The sequence below is a fragment of the Dasypus novemcinctus genome, chromosome 8, assembly GCF_030445035.2.
Source record: "Dasypus novemcinctus isolate mDasNov1 chromosome 8, mDasNov1.1.hap2, whole genome shotgun sequence".
Lineage (NCBI taxonomy): Eukaryota > Metazoa > Chordata > Mammalia > Cingulata > Dasypodidae > Dasypus > Dasypus novemcinctus.
The window spans coordinates 64594336-64618274 of NC_080680.1; the positions used below are offsets into that span (position 1 = coordinate 64594336).

Sequence of the window (23939 nt, forward strand, 5' to 3'; positions counted from 1 at the left end):
CCTGTAAGAAGAGCCGCCCAGTGTGAAAGAAAGTGCAGCCTGCCCAAGAATGGCACCACACACATGGAGAGCTGATGCAACAAGATGACGCAACAGAAAGAAACACAGATCCCCGTTCCGCTGACAACAACAGAAGCTGACAAAGAAGAACATGCAGCAAATAGACACAGAGAATAGACAACTGGGGTGGGGGAGAAATAAAATAAAATAATTCTTGAAAAAAAAAAAAAAGAACCTCATAGTCTACAGCTGACTTTGTAGAGGAAACAGAGGAGCTGAGCCCAGAGGAACCCAGGAACCCTGAACCCTGGCAGGCATCAGCAGCCATCTTGCTCCAACACGTGAAAATAGACTTTGGTGAGGGAAGTAACTTATGCTTTATGGCCTGGTATTTGTAACTCCTACACCAAATAAATACTCTTTATAAGAACTAACCAATTTCTGGTATTTTGCATCAGCACCCCCTTGACTGACTAATACAAACATCTTCAAAAGGTCCTTTTTACACATAAGTTCATACCACAGGAATGCAGATGAAGACTAAGAACCTGTCTTTTGTTGGGGAACACAATTGAACCTACTGCAGATAATATATGAAAATGTCTCCCTTTTGGTCATGGAACAGTAAGGGTGTGATCCTGAGTTGCCCAGCACCCGTGTATCTGCTTAGAGAGAAACATGAGAGGAGGAGAGAAGAATCCTGGCAGGACTGACTCTCCAGTTCCTGCTCCTGAGGTCCCTGAGCTGCTTCCTTTGGAGCTATAAGCAATTCCATCCTTTCAATAAATCCTATCTTCACCTAATGGTTGGAGGTGAGTTTCTATACTTTCAACTGTAAGTGTCCTGATATCTTTATCTGTTTGTTTTTTTTTTTTTTTTTTTGAGGGCATGTGGATTGTTGGGAGAGAATAATGAAGGCCTGAGAAGGCTGAGAGAAGGAAGGCAGGCTCATTGATGTGGTCAAAGCAAATGGACTTCGTATTTGATCACTGCTTCAACAATTAGGTAATCCAGTCATGGATGTCAAAAAGGACTCATCTCCATTCTACTCCAGCAACTCTCTCATACCTCTGTGACTGCACTTATATTCTTGTCTTATAACTCTCAATCTTCTCCGTTGTGTATCTAATGTCTTGCAGGTGATGAGCTGTCCAATTCACATGTGTAGAATGAATAACATAAATAAATATGCAGAAATTTGAGGATTTCTCAGTTGTCATTCATGGGAATGTGTCCTAACTACAGTTTTCCCTCCAGTTAATAAATGAAAGAGTTACTGAATTGTACCATTGCCTCAGCCAATTAACATTTTGCATTTCTTTGAATTCTGCCTTTGCTCTTTATTAATCACTTCACTTAGAGAAAATTACTTCATTTTTTAAATTCTCAGATCTCTAATCTGCTCTTTGAAAAGGCTATCTTTTGAAATTCAAATACTGTATTGAGAAAGATATGATATATGCAGAGGGACTTATGACTAGATAGTATGCTCCTAGCTTAACTATTTGGCAAGAAGGGAAATAAAACAGGAGTTGAGGATCATTGTTTTGGACCTGCAGTCCTTCTTACTATGTGGTCAGGCTGGGGAAAAGTCTATGAAAAGACATTTCCTTTTTACCTTGGTTTAGTTACTGATGGGCAAGATCACTGATGGGCTATTCTCTGCTGGAGGCAAATTGTATAGCACATACAGTCAAGTAGGTAGCCACTTAATATCACAGTAAGGTGCAATTGGACAATGGGTTTTGCAGGGGCAGTTTTAGCTAAGTTGATCAATGAAAGCAGTTTATTATGGCCAACAAATCAGTAGCATAAATTGTTCTCCTGCTGTTTACCTCCGGTACTATTTTTCTCCTTGGGTTATAATCAGTTATGACTTCTAGCAAATCAAAGAAGAAGGAAAAAAAAAAAAAACAAGAGAAAAATGTCAGGAGAATTTTTAGATTTGTTGGTGAAAAACTTGCTACCTATGGGTGAGATGATGTCTCCTTGGAAGTTATCACAGTTTGATAATTCATTATCCTTGCTCAGAATCTTTAGAAGGCTTTTTGGCACTGCCTGAGTGTGCCCAATACCCTGCCTGTGGGTTGCCTATGTTCTTCCATTCCCATGTGATGATCAAATAAAGAAACAAGATAGAAAAGGGGACAGAGGCTCATTAGGGACTGGTAGAAGCTCCCTGTCTTAAGATACCTACAGATGGAAAGTTGCCCCTGTCAATATTTTCATTTAGGTGTTTATTTGGCTGGGCCACCAAGGGATGGGGAATAAGAGTCAGTCTGGAAGTTCTATAAAGGGCACCAAATTTAATGAGATTTCCAATGGAAGTCTGGGTTCAGGGAACAACATCTGTGAAATTGTACAATGAAAGGCAGAAAGTTTATTGGATGTGGAATCAGAGGATAAGAGTCCAGGCCATTTTCTCATTCTACAAATATGTTTTAGATAACCATGGGCTTTTATGCTAGATTCTGTCTTATTGACAGCCAACTACATGACCACATTGTTGTTTTTAATTTCATAGAAGGGGAATAATTGCCTGAATTATCTTAAATTTTGGGCAGATTTTATGAACTCCTATTTTGGCATAGGGATGGAGGTGCTTTATAATAGAACCGCCTATCTTTCACCAAGAGAATAATAGATAAAATTTGCCTGCAAAAATGAAAAGGCTATCATTTATGGAGCGCCTATTATATACCAGGCATTGTGCGCAACAAGTCTTAATCAGGTAGTGGACACATAGTGAGAGTGTCTATCACACCCCTTTACACATACCTCCCCAAGTCAGCAGGGCCCTGGGTGTAAAACCAAGGGTTTAGGAGGAAGCAATGTGAGAAGGGAGCCCTTCTTTGTCAATCATTATAGAAAATTTAATAACAGAGCCCAGGAAGGCTGAGCACTCTTGGCATAATGAATCCAATGTTATTAACCTATAAGAAATAAGGACAATATGAGGTAAATACAAAGAATAGGAAACTCTCATGCAGACCACATTTCTCAGGGATAGGGTTTATGGTACAAAATTAATCCATGTTGGAATTTAGAAGAGACTTAAGTGGCAGTTAGGAGTGAATAAGCATATATTGAATATTGTCTCCTTCCCCACATGTGGCCCTGCCCTTCCTCAACAGATGCTAAGACCCACAGGAGATCAACAGAGGCCAACTGGCTTAAAGCCAAGTCACCAAATAGAAGCTTATCCTTTAAGCAATTTTTAAAGTTTACAGCAAATGTAATGGATGGGATGATCTTAACAGCTTTTGAAGATTTCTGTGACATTTTAGTTGCTGGTTTTCACTTTGGCTTCATAGCAGCATTTTAAAGAAAGTTTAAGTTGTCTATGCCCCTGCATGTTTCTCCTACAGCTAGAGGAAACTGAGCTAGAGAGAGGGGACTATTTCTTGCGGAGTCTCTTAAGCAGGGATCTGACCAAGTCACCCCTTTCCTTACAACCTGGCACTCTAGACCCTCAGATCTATCCCAACTTAGATCTCAGCTTCATTTCCTTTCCGCTCTTACCCCAATTCCTGTTCTCCAATTGCACTGTCCTTGACATTCCCTGAACAGGCCAGGTATTTTCATGATTCTGCTCTTTGATTCAGATTTTTCCTCCTTTTTTAAATGCTCTTTACCACATGATTTTTATTTAAAAATACTGCATTTTTTCTATTCAAAGCCTCCGTGAGGCTGCTCTGATCCTGTTAGATAGAATAAATCATACTCTCATCTGGGCTTCTATAGGAAATTGCTTATGGTGTTAGCATGACGCTTATCTCCCTGCTACCATTTTAGTTGTATACTTATCTGTTTCCTTCACTTGATGATGAGCTTCTTGAGAAGAATGTGCGTATCTTATTTGTCTATGTAAGGCACAGGGTCCGGTATTCAGCGTATGCTCAGGAAATGTTTGTTGAACTTCACTGAAGGATAAAACTATGTGCCTCTTAGAAGATGTACCTTTTAAACAGAAATAGGGGACAGTTTAACACTGAAGCCCTGGCTATCTTCCTATAAAGGTTCAGAAGACCTCCAAATTTAAAGAATGCAGTTTTGAATTTGTAGGCAGCTTTATAAATTGCAGACCAAGCTCACACTGGAAGAGCAGGGAAGGGACTAGTCAGGTACTTCTGAAGTTGGGAAGATTTATCTGATGCACACTTAAAAAATATATGGCATAGAAAAGTACTGTGGGCAGCTTGGAAAGGCAGGAGGTGTGTGAGTAGGTGGGTGGCTTTCTATTTTATTTTTCAGTCCTCTCTACCCTTATCTCAAGGCTTGGACAACTTAAGCATTGTAGGGGTTCACCTGGCTTCAAGCATGGCTGAAGCAATATTTTCAGGGAAAATTTTGCTGTCCTCTGAGTTGGTTTCATTCTTAAACGTTTCTCCCAATGTAGGACATGCCAGGCTCACGGTGTGCAGACCACAAGCTGTACAGCCGATTGTGGAAGTCTTTCTCCAGGCTTACACTGGACCAGGAACCTGCCTCAGTGGAGTTCAGGCCATCATGCTCATGGCCTCTGCTTGGGTCACGTGTCTACTCCCGACCAATCACGGTGGCCATGGATGTGCTAGTGTTCCCAGGGGTCCCCCAGGGTCAGATGCCCATTCCCAGATAAGCATTGCTGACTTCTTCAGCAAGGTGGTGGTCCTACGAGCCAGGCAGGCAATAACACGTGTCCAGGGTGGTATGTAAAGAGATGAGCACAGTTCAGATATATCATAAGAGATAACAAAGACTGCTGCTCCTTCCTGTTCACCCTTCCCTACCAACTCTTTTTTACTTCCCATCTTTTTTCTTTACATTTCAAAGATTTGTGAAATAGTTTGTTTTGCCTCTTAAATAACTTTCCAGGGGACACTTATGCAAGTGTTGAAATTGGAATTTTAGAAATTTCTTGTTTATATTTTGTAATCATATATGCTGAATATACTTTCCCAACATATAAAAATATGACTTTGGTGAAAATTACATTCATTTAGACCCCATTATGAGAGGAATACTGCTCTCAACCATCTAATTACTAAGAACTTGCTTTTTTATTTTTACTTTTTTAAATTAAAACTTTTTTTCTTAGAAAAGTTGTAGGTTTACAGAAAAATCATGCAGAAAATATAGAGTTCTCACTGACCCCACACTCCCATCTCACACAGTTTTCCCTATTACTAGCATTTTGCATTAGTGTGGTGTCTCTGTTAAAATTGATAAAAGAAAATTATTATAATTGAAATATTAACCATAGTCCATAGCTTACATTAGAGTTTTCACTGTTTGTGTTGTACAGTCTTATGTTTTTTATTAAACTTTTTATATTCAACCTAAAATTTCTTTTATATACATCCAAATTCATAATGTGCTATCATCACCACCATCCACTACCAAAACTTTTCCATAACCCCAAACAGAAATTCTTTATCAATCAAGTGTTAACTCCATATTCCCTACCCCCATGCTGGCCCCTGGTAACCTATATTCTAGTTTCTGACTGTATAAATTTGCTTATTCTAATTATTTCATATCAGTGAAATCATACAATATTTGTTCTTCGGTGTCTGGCTTATTTAATCAACATGATGTCTTCCAGGTTCATACAAGTTGTGACATATATAAGAACTTCATTCCATTTTATAGCTGAATATTATTCCATAGTATGTATATACCACATTTTGTTTATCTATACATCTGTTGTTGGACATTTGGGTTGTTTCCATCTTTTGGCAATTGTGAATAATGAACATAGGTGTGCAAATATCTGTTTGAGTTTCCCTGCTTTCAGTTTTTGGGATATATGCCTGTAAGTGGGATTGCTGGGTTGTATGGCAAATTTATATTTCACTTTCTAAGGAACTACCAAACTGCTGTCCATAGAGGCTGCACCATTTTAAAGTCCCACCAACAAAGAATGAGTGTTCCTCTTTCTCCACATCATCTCCAAAACTTGTTCTTTTCTGTTTATGTTCGTTTCTTTTTAAATAGCACCCATTACAGTGGATGAGAAATGGTATCTTATTGTGGTTTTGATTTGTATTTCTCTTGAGCATCTTTTTCATGTGCTCTTTGGCCATTCGTATATCTTCTTTGGAGAATAGTCTACTCAAGTCTTTAGCCCATTTTAAAATTGGATTGTTTGTCTTTCTGTTGTTGAATTGCAGAATTTCTTTATACATTCTGGATATTAAACCCTTATTGGATATGTGATTTCCAAATATTTTCTCCCATTCTGTGGGTTGTCTTTGTACTTTCACAATGAAGTCTTTGATGTACAGAAGTTTTAATTTTGATAAAATCGTATTTATCTATTTTTTCTTCTGTTACTAATGCTTTGGTTGTAAAATCTAAGAAACCAATATCTAACACAAGGGCCTGAAGATGCTTCTCTATGTTTTCTTCTAGGAGTTTCATGGTTTGGGCTCTTATTCTTAGGTCTTTGATCTATTTGGAGTTGATTTTTGTGTAAGATATGAGGTAGGGGTCCACCTTCCTTCTTTTGCATATGGATACCCAGTTTTTGTGGAACCATTTGTTGAAGAAACTATTCTTGCCCAATTGTTGGACTTAGCATCCTTGTGAAAAATCAATTGGCCATAAATGTGAGGGTAAGACTTGCTTTTTATTTGAGATTTCAGGAAGGCCATTCCAGAAGCCTACCTAATTTTGTGTAAGAAATTTCTATAATTTTTACTCACTTTTAATTATGTTAAATGTTGAGCATTTTCTATAGGCAAGTCTCTGTCCTGGGCCTCATCATACATTCTGGTGTTGCATTTCCTCCTCACAGCAATCTTGAAGGGTTTTGGGTATGATTCCCTCCAATGTAAGTACATGCCCAAGATCATAGAGTTAGAAAGTGGCAGAATACATTAGCTCTCAGATTTGTATTATTCCATGTCTTGGGCTTTTTCTGCTTGAATGCAGCAAACTTTTAAAAAAAGAATTTGGAGTTTTAAATTCATAAATCTCCAATTCTTAATTACTAAGTCATTTCAGCTTTGAAAAGTATTTGTTTTATCTCTGGGTTTTCATGAAAAGAAAAAAAAAGAAAAAGAAAAGGAGTCCCAAAATTAGAAAATGAAACTGAAAGGAGAGAGGAATTTGTTTTGTGTTTCCGTTAAACAATGTGGGCCCTTTAATTCTTAAAAATTCCTATGAAATAATGAAAGCAACTGGTACGAGACTTGGAAAGGGAAACTGCATATAGCACCTTCTTCCTTGGACGGGGATACAAACCTAGTGAGAGAAGGAAATGCAGCCTGGCCAACGTAATCTATGACTCACGATTCAGACAGTTGCTGCCAAAACCCTAAGAGAAAATAGTCTCTGTGGAATCTGGGGAAGGAGCAAATGGGAATTTCCTGTTGTACTTTCTAGAGAAAGAGGAGAGTCCCCGACTGAATGGAATGAAAGGGAGACAAACTACTTGAGTGAAGCAGCAGTCTCTTCTGCAAAAGTTCCCCACAGGCAACCCGATATTAGCTTAGCAAGTGAAGCAAAGCTGGCAGCTAGAGCACCTGTTAGTGTGGGTTCCTGGGCCAGAGAACTTTTTGTTCCTTCTCCAAGTCACAGTATCAATGATAGGTAGGTGGATTTAAAAATCACATTTTGGGAGGTTGTAGACATTACAGATAATTAAGACTATGGTCTCTGGTACCAAATTTGTCTCTGTTCTTTACCCACTGTGGATTTGAACAAGTTATTTAACCCTGCTCAGCCTCGAGTTTTCTCATTTGGAAAAAGGGGATAGCTATTTTACTCATGAGAATGGCAGAGGATTAAATAAGATGGTATATAATAGGCTTAGCAGGGTCCCTTGTAGATACTAAGTCCTTAAGAACTGTAGGTATTATTTTTGTATTATGTTATTATTGCATGTATTAGCTTTGTGAAGACATAACCTAAAAATAGTTGCCTAGAGCCTTGCCTGGGCTTTATAATCAACAATTTGAAATGCACTTGGTTCAGGTAAGGGTATATAAAGTGCTCTGGGTTTTTTTCCTAAGTTATAGCCTGTGGGGATATTGATCACCTTCTTGGCAATAGGAAGGACTATTTTGCACACATGACATATATTCAAACTCTAACAATATAACTGCTGACAATCATTAACTTAGACTGCAGCATAAATTTTTTTCTTTCTAGGGACCTGTTAATTAATCTTATCTTGGAGCGTTGTTAAGAGGTTTTAGGATAACAAACAACTGTAAACTTAGCCTGGCAAAGGGACCTGTCTTTGTTCCCCGGCTGCTAAAACAAATACCATATAGTGGAATGGCTTAAACAATGGGAGTGTATTGGATTTTGAAGCTAGGAAAAGTCCAAAGTGATGGCATTAGCAAAGTGATGCTTTTACCTGAAGACTGTGGGAGAGGCTGGCTGCCAGTGATCCTTGGTCCTTGGCTTTTCTGTCTCATGGCGATAACTTCTTTCTCTTCCAGGTTCCATTGACTTCCCCTGAAATAACTGACTGGGTCCATCTTTGGTCACCCCTTCTTTAGCAAAGGTTATTCAGTTAAACCCTCACTTGAGCCCTGTCCACTGGGGATTCACTTCCCAGCAGCTCAGTGAGTATCCAGATTAGAGCTGCTGCTGACCCTGGTCTCAGAGCACACTATCTGCACGGGCTGAGGATTTTCAAAACCATCAATTTATAGTTCCTTTTTGCTTTTGAGTTTAATTCTCAGCTTATCCCTTTCCTCTCACATTCTGCGATAAGATTCAAGGAGAAGCTAAGCTACATCTTCCATGCTCTGTTGTCTGGCTCTTCCTTCTGTCCACTAATTAGGTCCATCTATCAAGGTATGGCCACTGTCTGCATTTAAGAAATCTATATGAATATTCTTCTTTTCTAAAGGTTTGGGGAAGGTGAAGAGATGGGTTTCATCATATCAGTGTATATAATTTCAAGTTGTGTGTGAGATGTCCCTATTCTTCAAAGTCCTTTGTTCACCTCCCAGAAATTTTTCACCATTTGCCTTATTCCATGGATCATCACAGCCCCAGACCATCCTGTGGGTTTCTCTCCGTTTCTTTTCTTCTTAGAAACAAACACACAAAAACATGCTATAAGTAATTTTCTGGTTTTTTTTTGTGTGTGTGTTGCCCCATCCATAACCTGAGATCCCACTCTTGAGATGCCCCATAAGGTATTTTCCTAAACAAAGTGCGTTCCCTCCATAAGAGATATCCTAGTGCCAGCTAAGATGAAATCATCAACCCTAATATAAAACTATCTGTTTCGCATATGCAAATTTCACAGATGCACTTTGAGACTATCCTCATTCTTATTCAAATTAATTTTAGTTGTAATTTTTCCTCCATTTGTGATGACCATACTTTTCGTGTTCTGGATGAACCAAAAGCCTCTCACGGGTTCTTCTGACCCCGGCGCACAGGCAGGGCAGGAGTTTCGAGGGTCACCCCAGACTCTCCATTTCTGGGCCAAGTTAGCAGTTCAGCCCAGAGAGGGTGGTAGGCAGTGAGAGAATACTTTTTTTTTTTTTTTTTTTATCATCCTCTGGCTCCTGTAAACCCTGCCTAGACTCTGCTTTTCTGTGAATAATTTTGTCCTTAACCTTCAGGCAGAAGGAGCATGCCGTGGAAGGGCTTTTGTCAGGGCTCGGTGTAGGGTGCTGAAAGTTGGAGGAAGAGGGAGGATTGGTTGTTTTAGGGAGCTGGGACTGGCTCAGAATGGCTGCAGGCTCTGCAGGATGGCGCTTCTTGGTTCCACAGCCTGTGTATTTACTGCCTTGAGCCAGGATAGGGGGCCCAAATTCATTGTCTGGACAATAACACTGTCTCTTGGACTCTTGACTGATAAGGATTTCTTTTCCTCAAAGTTGAATCCTTTAAAAGGAACTCGATTTCTTTACTGCTCTAGGAGAAGCTGTCCAGATACAAATGAAATTTTTTATGATTCTTCCCATTGTACATTTTTTTTAACCTCCATTCGTTAGATGTGTGACCTTACTAAACCTCTTTGAGACTTAGTTTCCTCTCCTGTAAAATGGCAGTGATGTAACTGTGCCTACCTGAGGAGTGCTTGTGAAGAGGATTAAATCCCAATTTTGTAAGAGCCCAACATAGTTCCTGTTTCATTAGAAACGCTCAGTAAATGCCAGCTGAAATAATAGCAACAGTGATAATAACCCAAGTTCCTACTGGGTTCCATACAAAGACAAAAACCCAGAAAGTTGGCACATGCTGGCCAGGTGCCCAAAAGGACTGGCAAGAAAACTGTTTTCCAAGAGGAAGCCCTGGGAAAAGGTAGTGCTCTCTTTATCCCACCTGAATTTCCCCTGTCCTCCTGTTGCCCGGTGTTTCATTTGGCCTGAAACTTGACTTAATCTGCTGTGCTTGTGTTGGATTCAGATTCCAGGAGCGTGTGGCTTCTGAGATGCAGAATAGTAGGAAAACCACATACAGTATCTCTGGAATTCTGTGTGAACGAGGCCAGGGGATCTAGGAGCAAACTTAGTTTTCTGGAAAAATGAGGAGAGAAACCTAGCCAGATGGCTGAGGGATTCACTCTCCCTCTGGCAGCAGTGTCCTGGAAGTGGCCAGGGGACCTCAGCTTCCTAAGTAGACCCACACAGCTTGGCTGTTTCGTGAAGAGCACAATGAAGGGAAGGCTTCTTAACTGTGCCACCAAATGCCTGGAAGTTCTCACTCTCAGACTTGAGTGGGGCACATAAATATTTTAAAATCCTGCCATGGGCAGAGCATCCTGCAGATCACTGGGATGGGTTTAAAGTGAACCCAAGAACTGACATATTCCCCTGGTTACCCAAGGGCCAGCCAAATTCTAACTTCAGGGCTAGAGAGCTTGGGGCACAGACTAGAAGCAACAGGCACTCCAAGTTCTATTTACCGAGACCCTTGCCTACCTCCGTCCTTTTAAACCCCTGTAAGTTCAGGCCACATCTATTCCCCTATAAGGTACAGGTTCTCTTTTCATCTCTTACATTGCATATTCAATATGGTATCCCTGAATTTTAAATTCCTCGAAGGCAGGTACTAGAAGCTATACTACTTTCCTGGCACATTTTGCATAGAACATCTAAAAGGTTTTCAGCAATTTTTAATAAGTATTGTTGAAATTTTCAGAATGGAAATAAAACTGCCATGCTGAGTTTTGTTTCATAAATAATTTATTTTCTGAGGTAAAAGTTTAAATAAAGTATAAAAAAATAACTTAATACATAAATTAATAAAAAATTAATAAAAAATTAAAAGTCTTAATTGTCCATTCAAATGCAGTGCATTAGCTTTCAGTCACTTGAAAATGCCTCTGCTGGTTAAAGAGTGCCTGAAATCATTGTTAACTTTGTCCAGTCTTAGAGGCACAGGTTGGTTGCTCTTCAGTTTTGGAGGTACTCTGTAAGTCTGTTAATGAAGGAAAAGTTCCTAAGGATTTCCACTCGGACTACTGTCCAGGCACAGCTGCTGTACTCCTTGGCCTTCAGGTACTGGGTAATCCTTAGGTAATAGTTCTTCAGGTGTAGAATGGTCATGACGTCTCCCCAGGTGAAGCTTTCCTCCTCCAACTTTTCCTCTAGTATTGTTTCCAGACGGTCCATCTGTTGATAGAGTTCAACACAGAGGTTCTCAACGATGGTCTCATTCCAACCAGTGCTGGAGAACTTTCTTTGGAATATACCAAAGATCTGCTGGAGCATCTCATAGATGAGCAATGCAGCTTCCTCCTTCTGGAACTGCTGGGGTTGCTTAATCTCCTCTGGTACCTTGAAGTCCATCCTGTCCTGAAGGCAGTATTCAGCGCTTCCATTCAACTTCTTCAGGAGCTTCTGACAAATCAGATTGCTGCTGCTTTGTTGGAAACGAAGTACATTGTAGCTGATGCAAAGAGCCATGGTGGAGAAGCTCAACAGGAGAGCGATTTGGAAGGCACACCTGTTGGCCATGATGAAAACAGGAACAGTGTTGCCTACCACCTCCTGTACACCGATGTGAAGACTTCAAGAGTCTGCAGTGAGAATGTCTTGCATCCATGGCTATGGGCTATTTATGTGGATGGCTCCCAGTCTTTTCTGTTGAGAGGAATTTCCCACTTTCAGTTCTCCCTTTCAGTTTTCGTATGTCATTTACATTATTAGTTCTTTTCTAAAAACTCTTTTTGTGAGCCTCTATTTTATTTTTTATGTTTAAGAAAAATATATATCATCTGTGAGGATTTCTAATGTTTTGTAAAGTTTCAGTGAATTACCAAGTACTAAAGAAAGAAAATAAAGTCAAGCCATTTAGAACTCGGTCCTTATAGGAAACTTTGACAAAAATTTTTTTTTTCTTTTTAGTATTATAAAATTTATTTTTACCCTTATTTATATGAAAGTTGTATTTTTCATCAGAATTATATTTAATTCTCAATTACACTATCAGAAAACAATAAATATATGCAGTTTATGATAAAAAAAAAAAGACACCAACGTTTTCCATCTTAAACTCACTAGTGTTAAACTAAGTTCATCTGAATTTTTCTTTTTGTAGGACCTTAAACATGTACAGCAAGACATCACATAGCTGATCCCTTGTTTGGGAATATCAGCTATCTGGAACATAGCCAAAATCTGGGGATTAAACAAGATCTCTGAGTGGACAAAATGAATGTTACATAGTCCATACATGAGAGCTCCTGAGTCTCCTCATAGGGGACCTTTGTGATTATGATTCAGGGCCTATTTATTTTCATTTTATACATATTTCTAACAAATCTAAATATCTGATTTTCCATCCTCAAGCAAATTAGATACAGCAAATTAGAAGAAGGCCTAGAAGCAAGACGGCAGAAAAACTATAGATGTTATTTTTGTGACAAATGGTTCTATCTCAAGATTACTAAGGACTTTTTTTGTGTTATAGTTTAGTAACTGATTTTCATAAAGGAGACATTAGTAAAAGATCAAAGGTTGACTTTTATATTCTGCTTATATAGGGAGATCATATAAAATGGTTTTTTAAAGATTTCAATACAAAAATATTATAATAATTCTGGTATTTAAAGTAATAATATTCAGCTTTCAGAAAAACCTACATTATATTTTTCAACCTGAATGTGCTGAACCTTCACTTTGTCCAAGGAACTGTATCAGATACTGGAGATAGGTAGCCCTCACTCTCATCTTACAGTTAAATGGAAAAGAACATTAATTGAAAAATTAATATACAAACATAAAATGCAAATATGACAACTGTTACAGAGAAGAGATTCATGATATCAAGAGGAAGGTCAGATGGAATTGTTTGTGCAAAGGCCCTGTGGGGTAATGCATGGTAAGGGCAAAAGACTGGACAACGGCCATTGTGGCCAAAATAAAAAGAATAAATCACATAATGATCCAAGATGAGGACAGGGCAAGTAGGAGCCAGATTATGCAAGGCTTATAAGGCCATGTTAAGAAATTTTTCTTTATACAAAGAGCAATGGAAGCCATCTAAGGGTTTTAAGACAAGAGGGGTTAACTTGAACAGGCTTTGAAAAAAATCACTCTGAATACAGTAAGCAAAAAATAATGGAGAGAGGGCAAAATGGATGGAGGCAGTATTTTAGACCAAGGGGTTGGTGGTAGAGAAAGAAAGAATCAGATGAATTCATTAATGTGAATTCTCTCACTCCCTAGCAACACAAGATTCAAATGCTTGAAGAAAGTCTCTTCATTTTACAGATAACTGCATCAGTTGTATTGTTTACAGTGATTTCAATATATACTTAATGTACACAGACATTAATTCTGTTGTGACAAACTGACATCTGGGTAAATGTGGATTTATTAGCCTGGAGCAACTCTGAGCTCCAGGTTTCCCATCATCAATAGGTTTCCTGTCTTTTGGATTGTATAGTATGCCCAAAGTATTTGCCAAATAGCCCTCTATTATATTCCTTACTCTTGTCGGTTGTAATCACCTCTCTCCACAAAGGACAATTGGTGATACCTTAGCTTGAGCTGTGCTGATGTAATGCCCCCTAAAAGGGGTAGAGAAGAGGTAATTTCTTTTTCCTTCTAAAATTGGGGGACTGGGAAAGTTGGCAGCATCATTTGTTTAAATGAGTGAACAATACTGAGGGTTGAAAAGAAGCTTGACAAACCAATATGGGGAGAGAGTTCCAGGGATTTGGGCAGTCAATAGAGGCTGTGTAGTTCCTAAATCCCCCTGAATCCCCTCGTCATCAGATACAGCAATAAAACTTGGTTATTAAGCCTAATAATATTGGAGTAAGGAAGACTATTCCCAGAAAGATATATAACCCAAAACTATGATTGACGATATTGATAAATATGACTACAAACAAATGATAAATTTTCTGTTTGGCCAAAACAAAGTAAAAAAGAAAGAGCAATGTAAAAAAAACATAGTTAAAATCCACAATGACAAAGGGAGAATTTCTTTTACTTCAAAGAGTTCTTCAAAATATCCAACAGCAAAAGCTATGAATAAGCAGATACCAGGAAAAGAAAGAAAAAGGTCCAATACACATATGAAAATCTTCCCAGTGGTACTCATTAGGAAATGAAAATCAGCTAGTAATGAGGTAACCATTTTCATAATCAGATTTAAAGGGTACCAAGAAATAGGCATTGTAATATGCTTTCAATGAAAATATAAATTTATACAAACTTTGTAGTGAGTATAGAAGATTGTTAGTTTCTTATTTCCCATCCCATGAGATAATCTACAGTATGTCTTTGACTCTTCCCATCATGAGGCAAAGTCTATGTCTCTTCATTTTGAATCTGTACAGATCTGATACAATGTAGTAGAAATAATGCTGCCTGTTTTTTTTTTATTATTATTAAAGAAGTTTTAGATGTGCCGAAAAATCATGCAGAAGATATGGAGTTTCCATATTCTTCCCCCCCACACACAGTTTTCTCTATTATTAACACTTTGTATCAATGTGGTACTGTGTTAGAATTGATGAAACAATATTGTTATATTAATTGTAGTTTACATTAGCATTCACTGTTTTGTGTTGTATAGTTCTATAGTGTTTAAAAAATTTTAACGCAGAAGCACATATACAACCTAAAATTTCTCATTTTAGCCAATTTCAAATGTACAGTTTAGTGGTGTTAATTACATTCATGATGTTGAGCTACCATCACCACCATCCATTTTCAAAAAGTTTCCATCACCCCAAACAGAAATTTTGTTCCAATTAAGCATTAAGTCACCATTCTCTACCCCCACCCTGGCTCCTGTTACCCTGTGTTCTAGTTTCTGACTCTGAGTGGGTGTAGTCTAATTATTTCATATCAGCGAGATCATGTAATTTTTCTCCTTTTGTGTCTGGTTTATTTCACTCAAGATGATGTCTTCAAGGTTCATCCATGTTGTCGCATCTATCAGGGCTTCATTCCTTTTTATGGCTGAATAATATTCCATTGTGCATATATTGGTTGATGGACACTTGGGTTGCTTCCATCTTTTGGCAATAATTCACTATGAACACTTGTGTGCAAATATCTGTTTGAGTCCCTGTTTTCAATTCTTTGGTGTACATATCTAGAAGTGGAACTGTCAGGTCATATGATAATTCTATACTTAACTTTCTGAGAAACCTCCAAACTATTTTCCACAATACTTCTTATTTTTTGAGGCTGGGTCTCAAAAGGTGACACAACTTCTACTTTATTAGCTGGGATCCTTGTTCTTGACACCTTCAGCCACCACATAAGCCCCTTGGCTTATGCCCTTGGCTTATGCCACATAAGCCCCGAGGCTGCCAGCCTGTGAGCAAGTCAAACTAGTTCACAGGGAGAGACCACATGAGAATTGGCAATATATTTCAAAATTTAAAATTCTAAGAAGTGGAATTGTCCCTTTAATTTGCAGTACTAAACTAGGAATTTACCTATGATATCCCTGCAGAGGTGTACACACACACAAATGTTCATTGCAGCACTGTTAATGACAAAAAACTAATTAAATGTTCTATAGTAGGGGGATGGTTAATCAATATGGTACAGACAAAAATGGAATATTATACAGTCAATACTCTACAAAGATAAGGAAAAGTATAACAGATATATTTGATGAAAGAGCAATACATATAATACTGAATATGGTATTATTTTATAAATTAATAGAAAGGTATAGTTTTACATGGTAATACATGCAAGCAATTTTTTTTTCCTCTAGGCAGATAGACTCATCTGTTAATAGTAGTTACTCAAGGGGAGACAGAGGTGAGGATCCAGCAAGGGAAAAGATTTTTTTCCTTTCAATTTGTACCTTCTGAACTGCTCATATATGAATTTTTCTGAAACCCTTGATAAGAAGATATCTGGGTGCTGGGGCTATTGGCCATTTTTAAAATTTGATAAATTATTTTTGTTTGAAGGATAATTTAATAAATTTTCCTAAATTTTAAAATGTTTCCCTTGTATTACTTACATTAAAATTTTTTCTATAGTAAACGTATATTGTTTGTGTCATAAGATAAAAATGGTTACATTAAAAAGCAGGATATAAAATTGTACATACAGCAGAGCTGTATAAAATATGTGTAGGAAAAATAATAAAAGGAAATATACTAACATTTTAATAGTGGTTATCTTTGGCTTGAGGGACCGACTTGTGATTTTTATTTTCCTTTTTTCTTTGTGTGGTTTTCCAATTTTCCAGAGTGAACATGTGTTCTTTCACAATAGATTAATCTGCAGTAGAAAAGGCACCAACAAACCCCAGCCTTCCAGGTTATTCTGTCTTTTATGGGGATTTCATTCTCTCAGGCCTTTTGCTCTTTGCATACCTGCCCTGACCAGAGCCTTAGCAGTCTCAAGGGTTCTGCACAATAAGTTTTAGACAAAGAGAAGTCATCTCTCAGCTCTTTCACTTTCAAATGCCCAGTTCTGTCAGTGATTCAGTAATTCCTCCAGGTTCTTTTTTTTTTTCTTCTTCTTTTCTAAGCTTTTTTTCCCTTTATTTTTTTAAAAAACCTTTAGATTACGTAAATGTTACATCAAAAATATAGGGGTTTCCCATATAACCCACCCCTCCCCCTCCCACACTGTCCCCCACTGACACCAACTTTCATTAGTGTGGTACATTTGTTACGTTTGATGACCACATACTGAAGCATTGCTACGAACCATGGTCTATAGTTTACCTTATGTTTTATACTTTGTACTGCACAATTTTATAGGTTTTGACAAAATGTAATGGCCTATATCCGTCATAGCAATATTAAGCAGAACAATTCCAATGCGCCATGTTACACCTATTCTTCCCTCTCTTTCTCCTCAGAACCTCTGGTGACAACTGTCTTTACGTCAATTTTACAACTTCTCAATCTTGAAAGTTTTGGGATGGTGATGCCCACTCTGCTTCTGATTGAGAGAGGGCTTTGATCATGGGACAGATGGATAGTACTGTCTTCCTTGCAGTTGTAGATATTCTGTTTTTTGGGATGGGTGTTGCCCTAGGCAAGACCAATGAACTGGAAAGTAGGTGTTGGTTGCAGTTCTGCTGAGATCCAGGGCTCAACCCGCATTTGAACAGCTGGGTTTCTTCTTATTTGAAGAGCGTCCTTCACTCAGTCTGGAATCACACATGGCTCACAGGACAAAGCAAAGTTAAGGAGGCTCAGAGATCAGTCAATCTAGAGGTTGCCCATTGCCCTTGGGGAGGTCCCAAAAGCCTGGCCATCGGGGCCTGTCCCTCCAGAGTGATGTGCTAGCCCTTGTAGAGCTGCCCTCCCCAGGTCCACAGAGGGCCTCCTCACTCTTCCCACATTCAATGGCTTCTGATCCTCAGTGCAGAAGCGGACCTCAGAGAGCTCATAATCTAACAGAATGAAAATAAGTGGTGGTGGTAGTGACAGTAGTGTTAGTTATCATTTAGTGAGCCCTTCCTACATGTCATTCTCTGAATAATCCTCAGAGTAAACACTTGAGATTAGTTATTATCACCCCCATTTTACAGAGGAGGAGACTGAGGTTCTGAGAGGTGAAGTGATAAACCCACAAGACACAGAGCTAATTAGATGGGCAGACTGCATTCAAACCTATGCTCTTTCCTGTATACCAATGTTAGACTATATAGACCATAGCCAGTGGTCTTTCAGAGATGTTCAAACATGCCAATGGTGGTTGGGACGGTGACTCTCAGAAGAAAAATAAATAACATCTGGCTGGAAGGGTAAGGAGGCATTTACTGCAGGCCGTGTATGCAGGGTGGTAGGATCATCATAGGTAGAGATGGCTGTGGTGAAAACAATATGGTGGAGGACGTTCTAGATCAGCCCTGTCCACTAGAAAGACAACGTGAGATACACAGGTAATTTAAAATTTTCTAGTAGCCATATTAGAAGAGTCAAAAGAAACAGGTATTTTCAATTGTAATAATATATCTTATTTACTCTAACATATCCAAAATATTATCATTTCAGCAGGTAAGCAATATAAAATCGTTGAGATGGTTAATTCTTTTTCTTTCTATCTCTTAAAAATTTTTACTAAGTCTTTGTCATGAATTGAATCATGTCCCCCACTTAGACAAATTCAAGTCCTAATTCTTGGTCCTGTGGATGTGAACTCATTCAATTCTATTAAGATGAGGGAAAACTGAATCAGGGTGGTACTTCATGCAAAATGACTGGAGTCCTTATAAGCAGTCGAAATTTGGTCCAGAGTCAGTAAGACACAGATGGTATGTGACTGAGGTAAGCATTGCATTATGGATGGTCAGCAAACTACCACCAGAATGCCACAGAATGCCACAGAATTCAGAGAAAGAATGATCCTGCCCTTGTAAGTGTCCAAACACAATGCATAGTCTACGCTCACGATAGAGGTCAGCTTGGACTGGTCATAGCAAATGCTCAACAGTCACATGTGCTTAATGGCGACCATACTGGACAAGGCAGCTCGAGATGGAGGGATCGGCCTGAAGAGAGTCAGGAGAACAGATATGTTTGCAAGGAGAAAATATGGGAGCATTAAATTGTGGGCAGGCTAGGTGTTAGGTGTCGGGGGAGACATCAGCTTTGAGCTGTATTGTGGAGTGCCTAGAATGCTGGAGTGTAGCACTCATACAGTCAAGAGGTCCTTGGGCAGAGATGGAACTGGAGATTTGCCCTGAGCAGAGCAACTGGCAGAAATGTTGGAAATGAACAAGAGCAGGGAAAGGCAGGGAGTGAGAAATCTTTCCAGAGGCTTTCACAGCTGGGGAAGGTGAAAGTTAAGGCAGGAACTACAGAAATGGAAGGTAGGGGATAGACACCAAGTAATAGAGAGGGTGTGATTTATTTGTTGGTTTGTTTTGGTCTCTGTTCTCCTCCTTCCTACTATTGTTTTTGTTTTGTTTTGTTTTTTAAAGATTTATTTATTTATTTCTCTCCCATCCTCCCCCCCCCCCCCCCCCCGTTGTCTGTTCTGTGTCTATTTGCTGCGTCTTCTTTGTCCGCTTCTTGCCTTCTTGCTTCTGTTGTCATCAGTGGCACGGGAATCTGTATTTCTTTTCGTTGCGTCATCTTGTTGTGTCAGCTCTCTGTGTGTGCGGTGCCATTCCTGGGCAGGCTGCACTTTCTTTCGCGCTGGGCCGCTCTCCTTACGGGGTGCATGGGCTCCCCTACGCAGGGGACAGGGACACCCCTGCATGGCACAGCACTCCTTGCGTGCATCAGCACTGCACATGGGCCAGTTCCACACGGGTCAAGGAGGCCCGGGGTTTGAACCGAGGACCTCCATGTGGTAGGTGGATGCCCTAACCACTGGGCCAAGTCCGTCGCCCTCCTTCCTACTATTGAGTTCATGGGGCGCTTCCTGATACCTTCCTGTCCTGATGTCTTTCCTTCTAGTTGCCTTTGTGCAATTTCTCCTCTTCCCCTGGTCCCATGATTTCATGATAATCAGGGCAGAAATTCAATTGCTAAGGGGTTAAAGTCTCTTCCTTTGTAAAACACCACTTTAAATTTTATCTTCATTCCCCCAATTTTATTAGAGTTTTATCACAATAACCAGGAAAAGGCATTTAACCTGCTCTCTACCAGGGACACCTAATTCTTAGCCTGACCCTAATATATGGGTGTACTGCAAGGATAAATGCCCCAGCCCTTGCCTTTCATCTTCTCCTTTGTTATGTAAAGTCAGTGCCTCAGGTCATCCTTCTGTGGAGATTATGTGTATGCATCCGAGTACTCCCTACCAATTTTATGTGGTACAAAGAAATACTTCCATTCCCAGTACCAGTTTCTTTTGGTTAAAGAGGTTTTGTAGAGACAGAATGACATCTAGAAAGAAAAACTTGAATGACGTTTCTAGCTATTTGTAATCAGCAGTTGAATTTGAAGTTACTTTGTTATAAACCTCACAGAGAGAGAGGGGTTCCTCCTATATTTTTAAAACAATTATCTCTGCAAGACAATTACATATCTAGAAACAAACAAAAATCCCTCCTCCTAATCTCTTCAATTATTTTTCAGGAAAAGAGTCCCTATAAAAAAATAATAAATTAAATAAGATGAAGAGCTACTTGAAAGTTCTTAAGCAATGGCAGAACAGAAATCATGCCAAAAATAGTCTTTCAGGAATATATTGAAAGAGGAAGCAAAGTCCATAGAAAGAGATTAACATTATTAATATATTTTGATAAAACTGACCACATTATTTACTACTATTCAAGAATATGATTTTCAAGTTGTGTCTTTAAAATGTACCCATTCATATATTTGGATTAAATTAAATTTATAAGTCAAAAACATTTTGTTCAGAAGTCTAATCTGAAGAATAAACCATAACTTATCAAAGCATAGTGTAAACACTATACAATAATGCTATCATTTTGATATTGCTTTATCTGAAAAACATATCTTACAAACAGGAGTTTTGCCCTGTTCCTCCAGAATGAATGTCCCTATATCTAAAACTTTAAGTGATAATTTAAAAAAAAGACATATTCAAATAATTCATGCTATGCATTTTCCTTCATTGGACAAAAACAGAGCCATCTGGTGTTGGAGCAGCATCTTCCTTCTCAGTTACAGTCTCTACAGTCCCAGAAGCAGACACAATAACCATTGTTTTATTTGTTGAAGCTATCTTCTGTCTCAGCAATAGCTGCACATACAGCAACATTCTCATCACTTTCAAAGTCATAGTCAGGAACTGACTTTGGTGAGAGATCTGTTACTTCTGCTTCTGATTCACTATTTTAAATCCTCTGTGCCACTTTCTGCTCTTCCCGGAGGGTTCTTGCCCAAGAAAGGTCTCCTTTCCATATTTCAGGATTCATTGGATAGATATGAAGGACGACTTGAAAACCTTTAAATTGTTTCGTCTATTTTGTCCTTTGGCTCTCTGTTGTTATATTGTTCTATTGTGTCTTATCCTTTAGTTTACCCTTCCTAATAATCTTCATTTCTAAATTCTCCAAATCTCTTGCCCTTGTTTTTTTCCTTTCAGGCTGCAGCACCTACTTTAGTATCTCTTACAAACCAGTTTTTGTTTGTGAAGACTTTGAACTCACCCTCCTTTTGAAGGACAGCTTTGTTGGATACAGAATTTTTGGCTGGCAGTTTTTCTCTTTCAGTACCTTAAATACATCATACCACTTTCTTCTCACCTCCATGGTTTCTGATGAGAGGTTGGCAGTTAATCTTATTGAGTTTCCCTTGTATATGATGCTTGCTTTTCTCTTGCTGCTTTCAGAATACTCTTCTTTATCTCTGATATTTGTCTTTCTGAATAGTAGGTATCTCAGGTAGGTCTATTTGAATTTAATCTGTTTGGGTGGGGTGCATTGTCCTTCTTGGATATTGATATTGATGTCCTTCATAAGGGTTGGGAAGTTTTTGGTCATTATTTCCTCAAATATTCTTTCTGCCCTTTTTCCATTCTTTTTTCCTTCTGGAACATCAATAATGCGAATGTTTGTGCATTCTGCATTGTCATTCAATTCATGTAGACTCCATTCTATTTTTTCTGTTCTCTTCTCTTTCTGTTCTCCTGTCTTTTCCAGTTCAGATGTTCTGTCTTCGAAATCACTAATTTTGTCTTCAAGCAATTCAAATTTGCTCTTATGTGCCTCTAATGTATTTTTACTCTCATCCATCTTGTCTTTCATTCCCATAAGGTCTGTTAGTTTTCTTTGCAAGCTTTCAAATTATTCTTTATCCTCTTCCTATGTCTTCTTACTATCCTTTATTTCTTTAGTCATATTTTCTTTAAATTCTTTGAAGTGATTTAGGAGAGTTGTGTGATTATCACTGATTAATTGCATTAAATCCTGTATCTCTTCAGGATATTTGGTTAGTTCCTTTGGCTGGGCCATTTCTTCTGCTTTCCTAGAATGGTTTGTAATTTTTTGCTGATGTCTAAGTATCTGAACATGTTGGTATATTTACTCTGATGGTTAATTTCTCTATCTTGCCTATTGTTTTTTTTGCCCCACAGCTCTTCTTTGATATTTGGTTCAACTTATTCTCAGTCTTTAAAATTGCCCAGCTTCAGTTTTCAAAATCAGGCCAGGGACTCACTAGCAGGGTGCAGATTTTCTCCCAGGGGTTGGATACAGAGTACAGTTATTGTCCTTGCAGTTTCTAGATAGGCTAGATGGTTTCCAGATGGTGCTAGTCAGCACACCTTTCCATGGAGGTATTTCAGACTTGGCTTTCCTGTGTTCCTGTGTTGAATCAGAGATTTAAAGTGGGCTTTACTGGCTGAATTCGCTGAAGAAAAGCACCCCAACTTCCCCTCCCTTTTCCCTTGAAACAGCTGACAGTGAGCCGATGTTGTTCCCCTGTCCGTTGGCTGCAGTGAGCCAGGTGTTTGACCCCAGCCTCACATCTTGGGAGGGGAGGGGGGAAGGGGATCCCTTCCCCTGCTGCCACAGGGGCTTAGTAACACATGTTTGTCATTTTGGCTTCTTCTCTCTCTGTCCCTCACCCTCCTGGGAGTTGTGTAGCAATGTCTTGCTCTGCTGACCCCCAAATAGGTCCCTTGGACAGTTTTTGGCTCTTTCTCCATTGTTTTAGTGAGGGCATGCAACTCTGCCTGTTAGTCCACCACCATCTTCACACAATCCTCTCAGAGATTATTTTAACACATGAAAAGGAGAGTTGCCTATCCTACCTTTTAAAATAAGACTTATCAAAGAACAATATATGTAGATAATCTTGCACAAATCTAAAGTGTACAGCTCAAAGAATTATTATAAGATAAACACACCTGCACCCCATTGTAGTCACAAACTAGCTGAAGGCAAACAAGCTGAAGCAGTTTGATAATATTGATGAATTCCAAAAAGAAAATTTGGATTACGTTTCTAAACTGGTCTTTTCCTCTGGGCATATGAGATTATATTAGATTCAGAGGTTTACTTGATTACTTATCAAGTAAGTAATCTTGTGTCAGTAGAGTATTGAATACCCACCCTTTGGTGGATGGGGACTTGCAGATAAAAGGCATGGCAAAGAACCGAGTTGAGGGTTTTTGATGTTGGAGTTTGATGCTGATGAAGCCTTAGCTGGAGTCCTGGAAAGTAAGCACACAGAGGAAAGAGAAGAAAGACCCTGGAAGAGAGGAACACAGAAAGCATGAACCCTAGCAGATGTTGGCAGCCATCTTGCTCCAACACGTGAAAATAGACTTTGGTGAGGGAAGTAACTTATTCATCTACATTTTCCTGGTTATTAATAAGTTTCAGTACATTTTCACATAATTATGGGTCATTTAGTTATTTTTCTTGTGAAGGGCCTGTTCATATCTCTTGACTACTGGGTCAGGTATTTTTTTCATTATCAGCAGGTTAAATAATTGTGCACATACAAAATAAAAAATGGTCTACAATTAGAACATTAGAATTTAAGAATAACTTCAGCAAAGTCACTGAATATGAGATCAATATTAAATATCAGGGGAAGCAGCTGTGGCTCCTGTTTACCATACAGAGGACAGGAAGCAATTGAATTCCTGCTTACCATA

At 38.8% G+C, this 23939-nt stretch overlaps 1 protein-coding gene across 1 annotated transcript; it reads right to left on the bottom strand.

Annotated features, from left to right (window-relative positions):
* Positions 1–11357: 11357 nt before the first annotated feature.
* IFNB1 (interferon beta 1) lies at positions 11358–11921 on the bottom strand. The gene has a single exon (XM_004446750.1). The coding sequence runs from the start codon at positions 11919–11921 to the stop codon at positions 11358–11360; it is 564 nt and encodes a 187-aa protein (XP_004446807.1).
* Positions 11922–23939: the final 12018 nt, after the last annotated feature.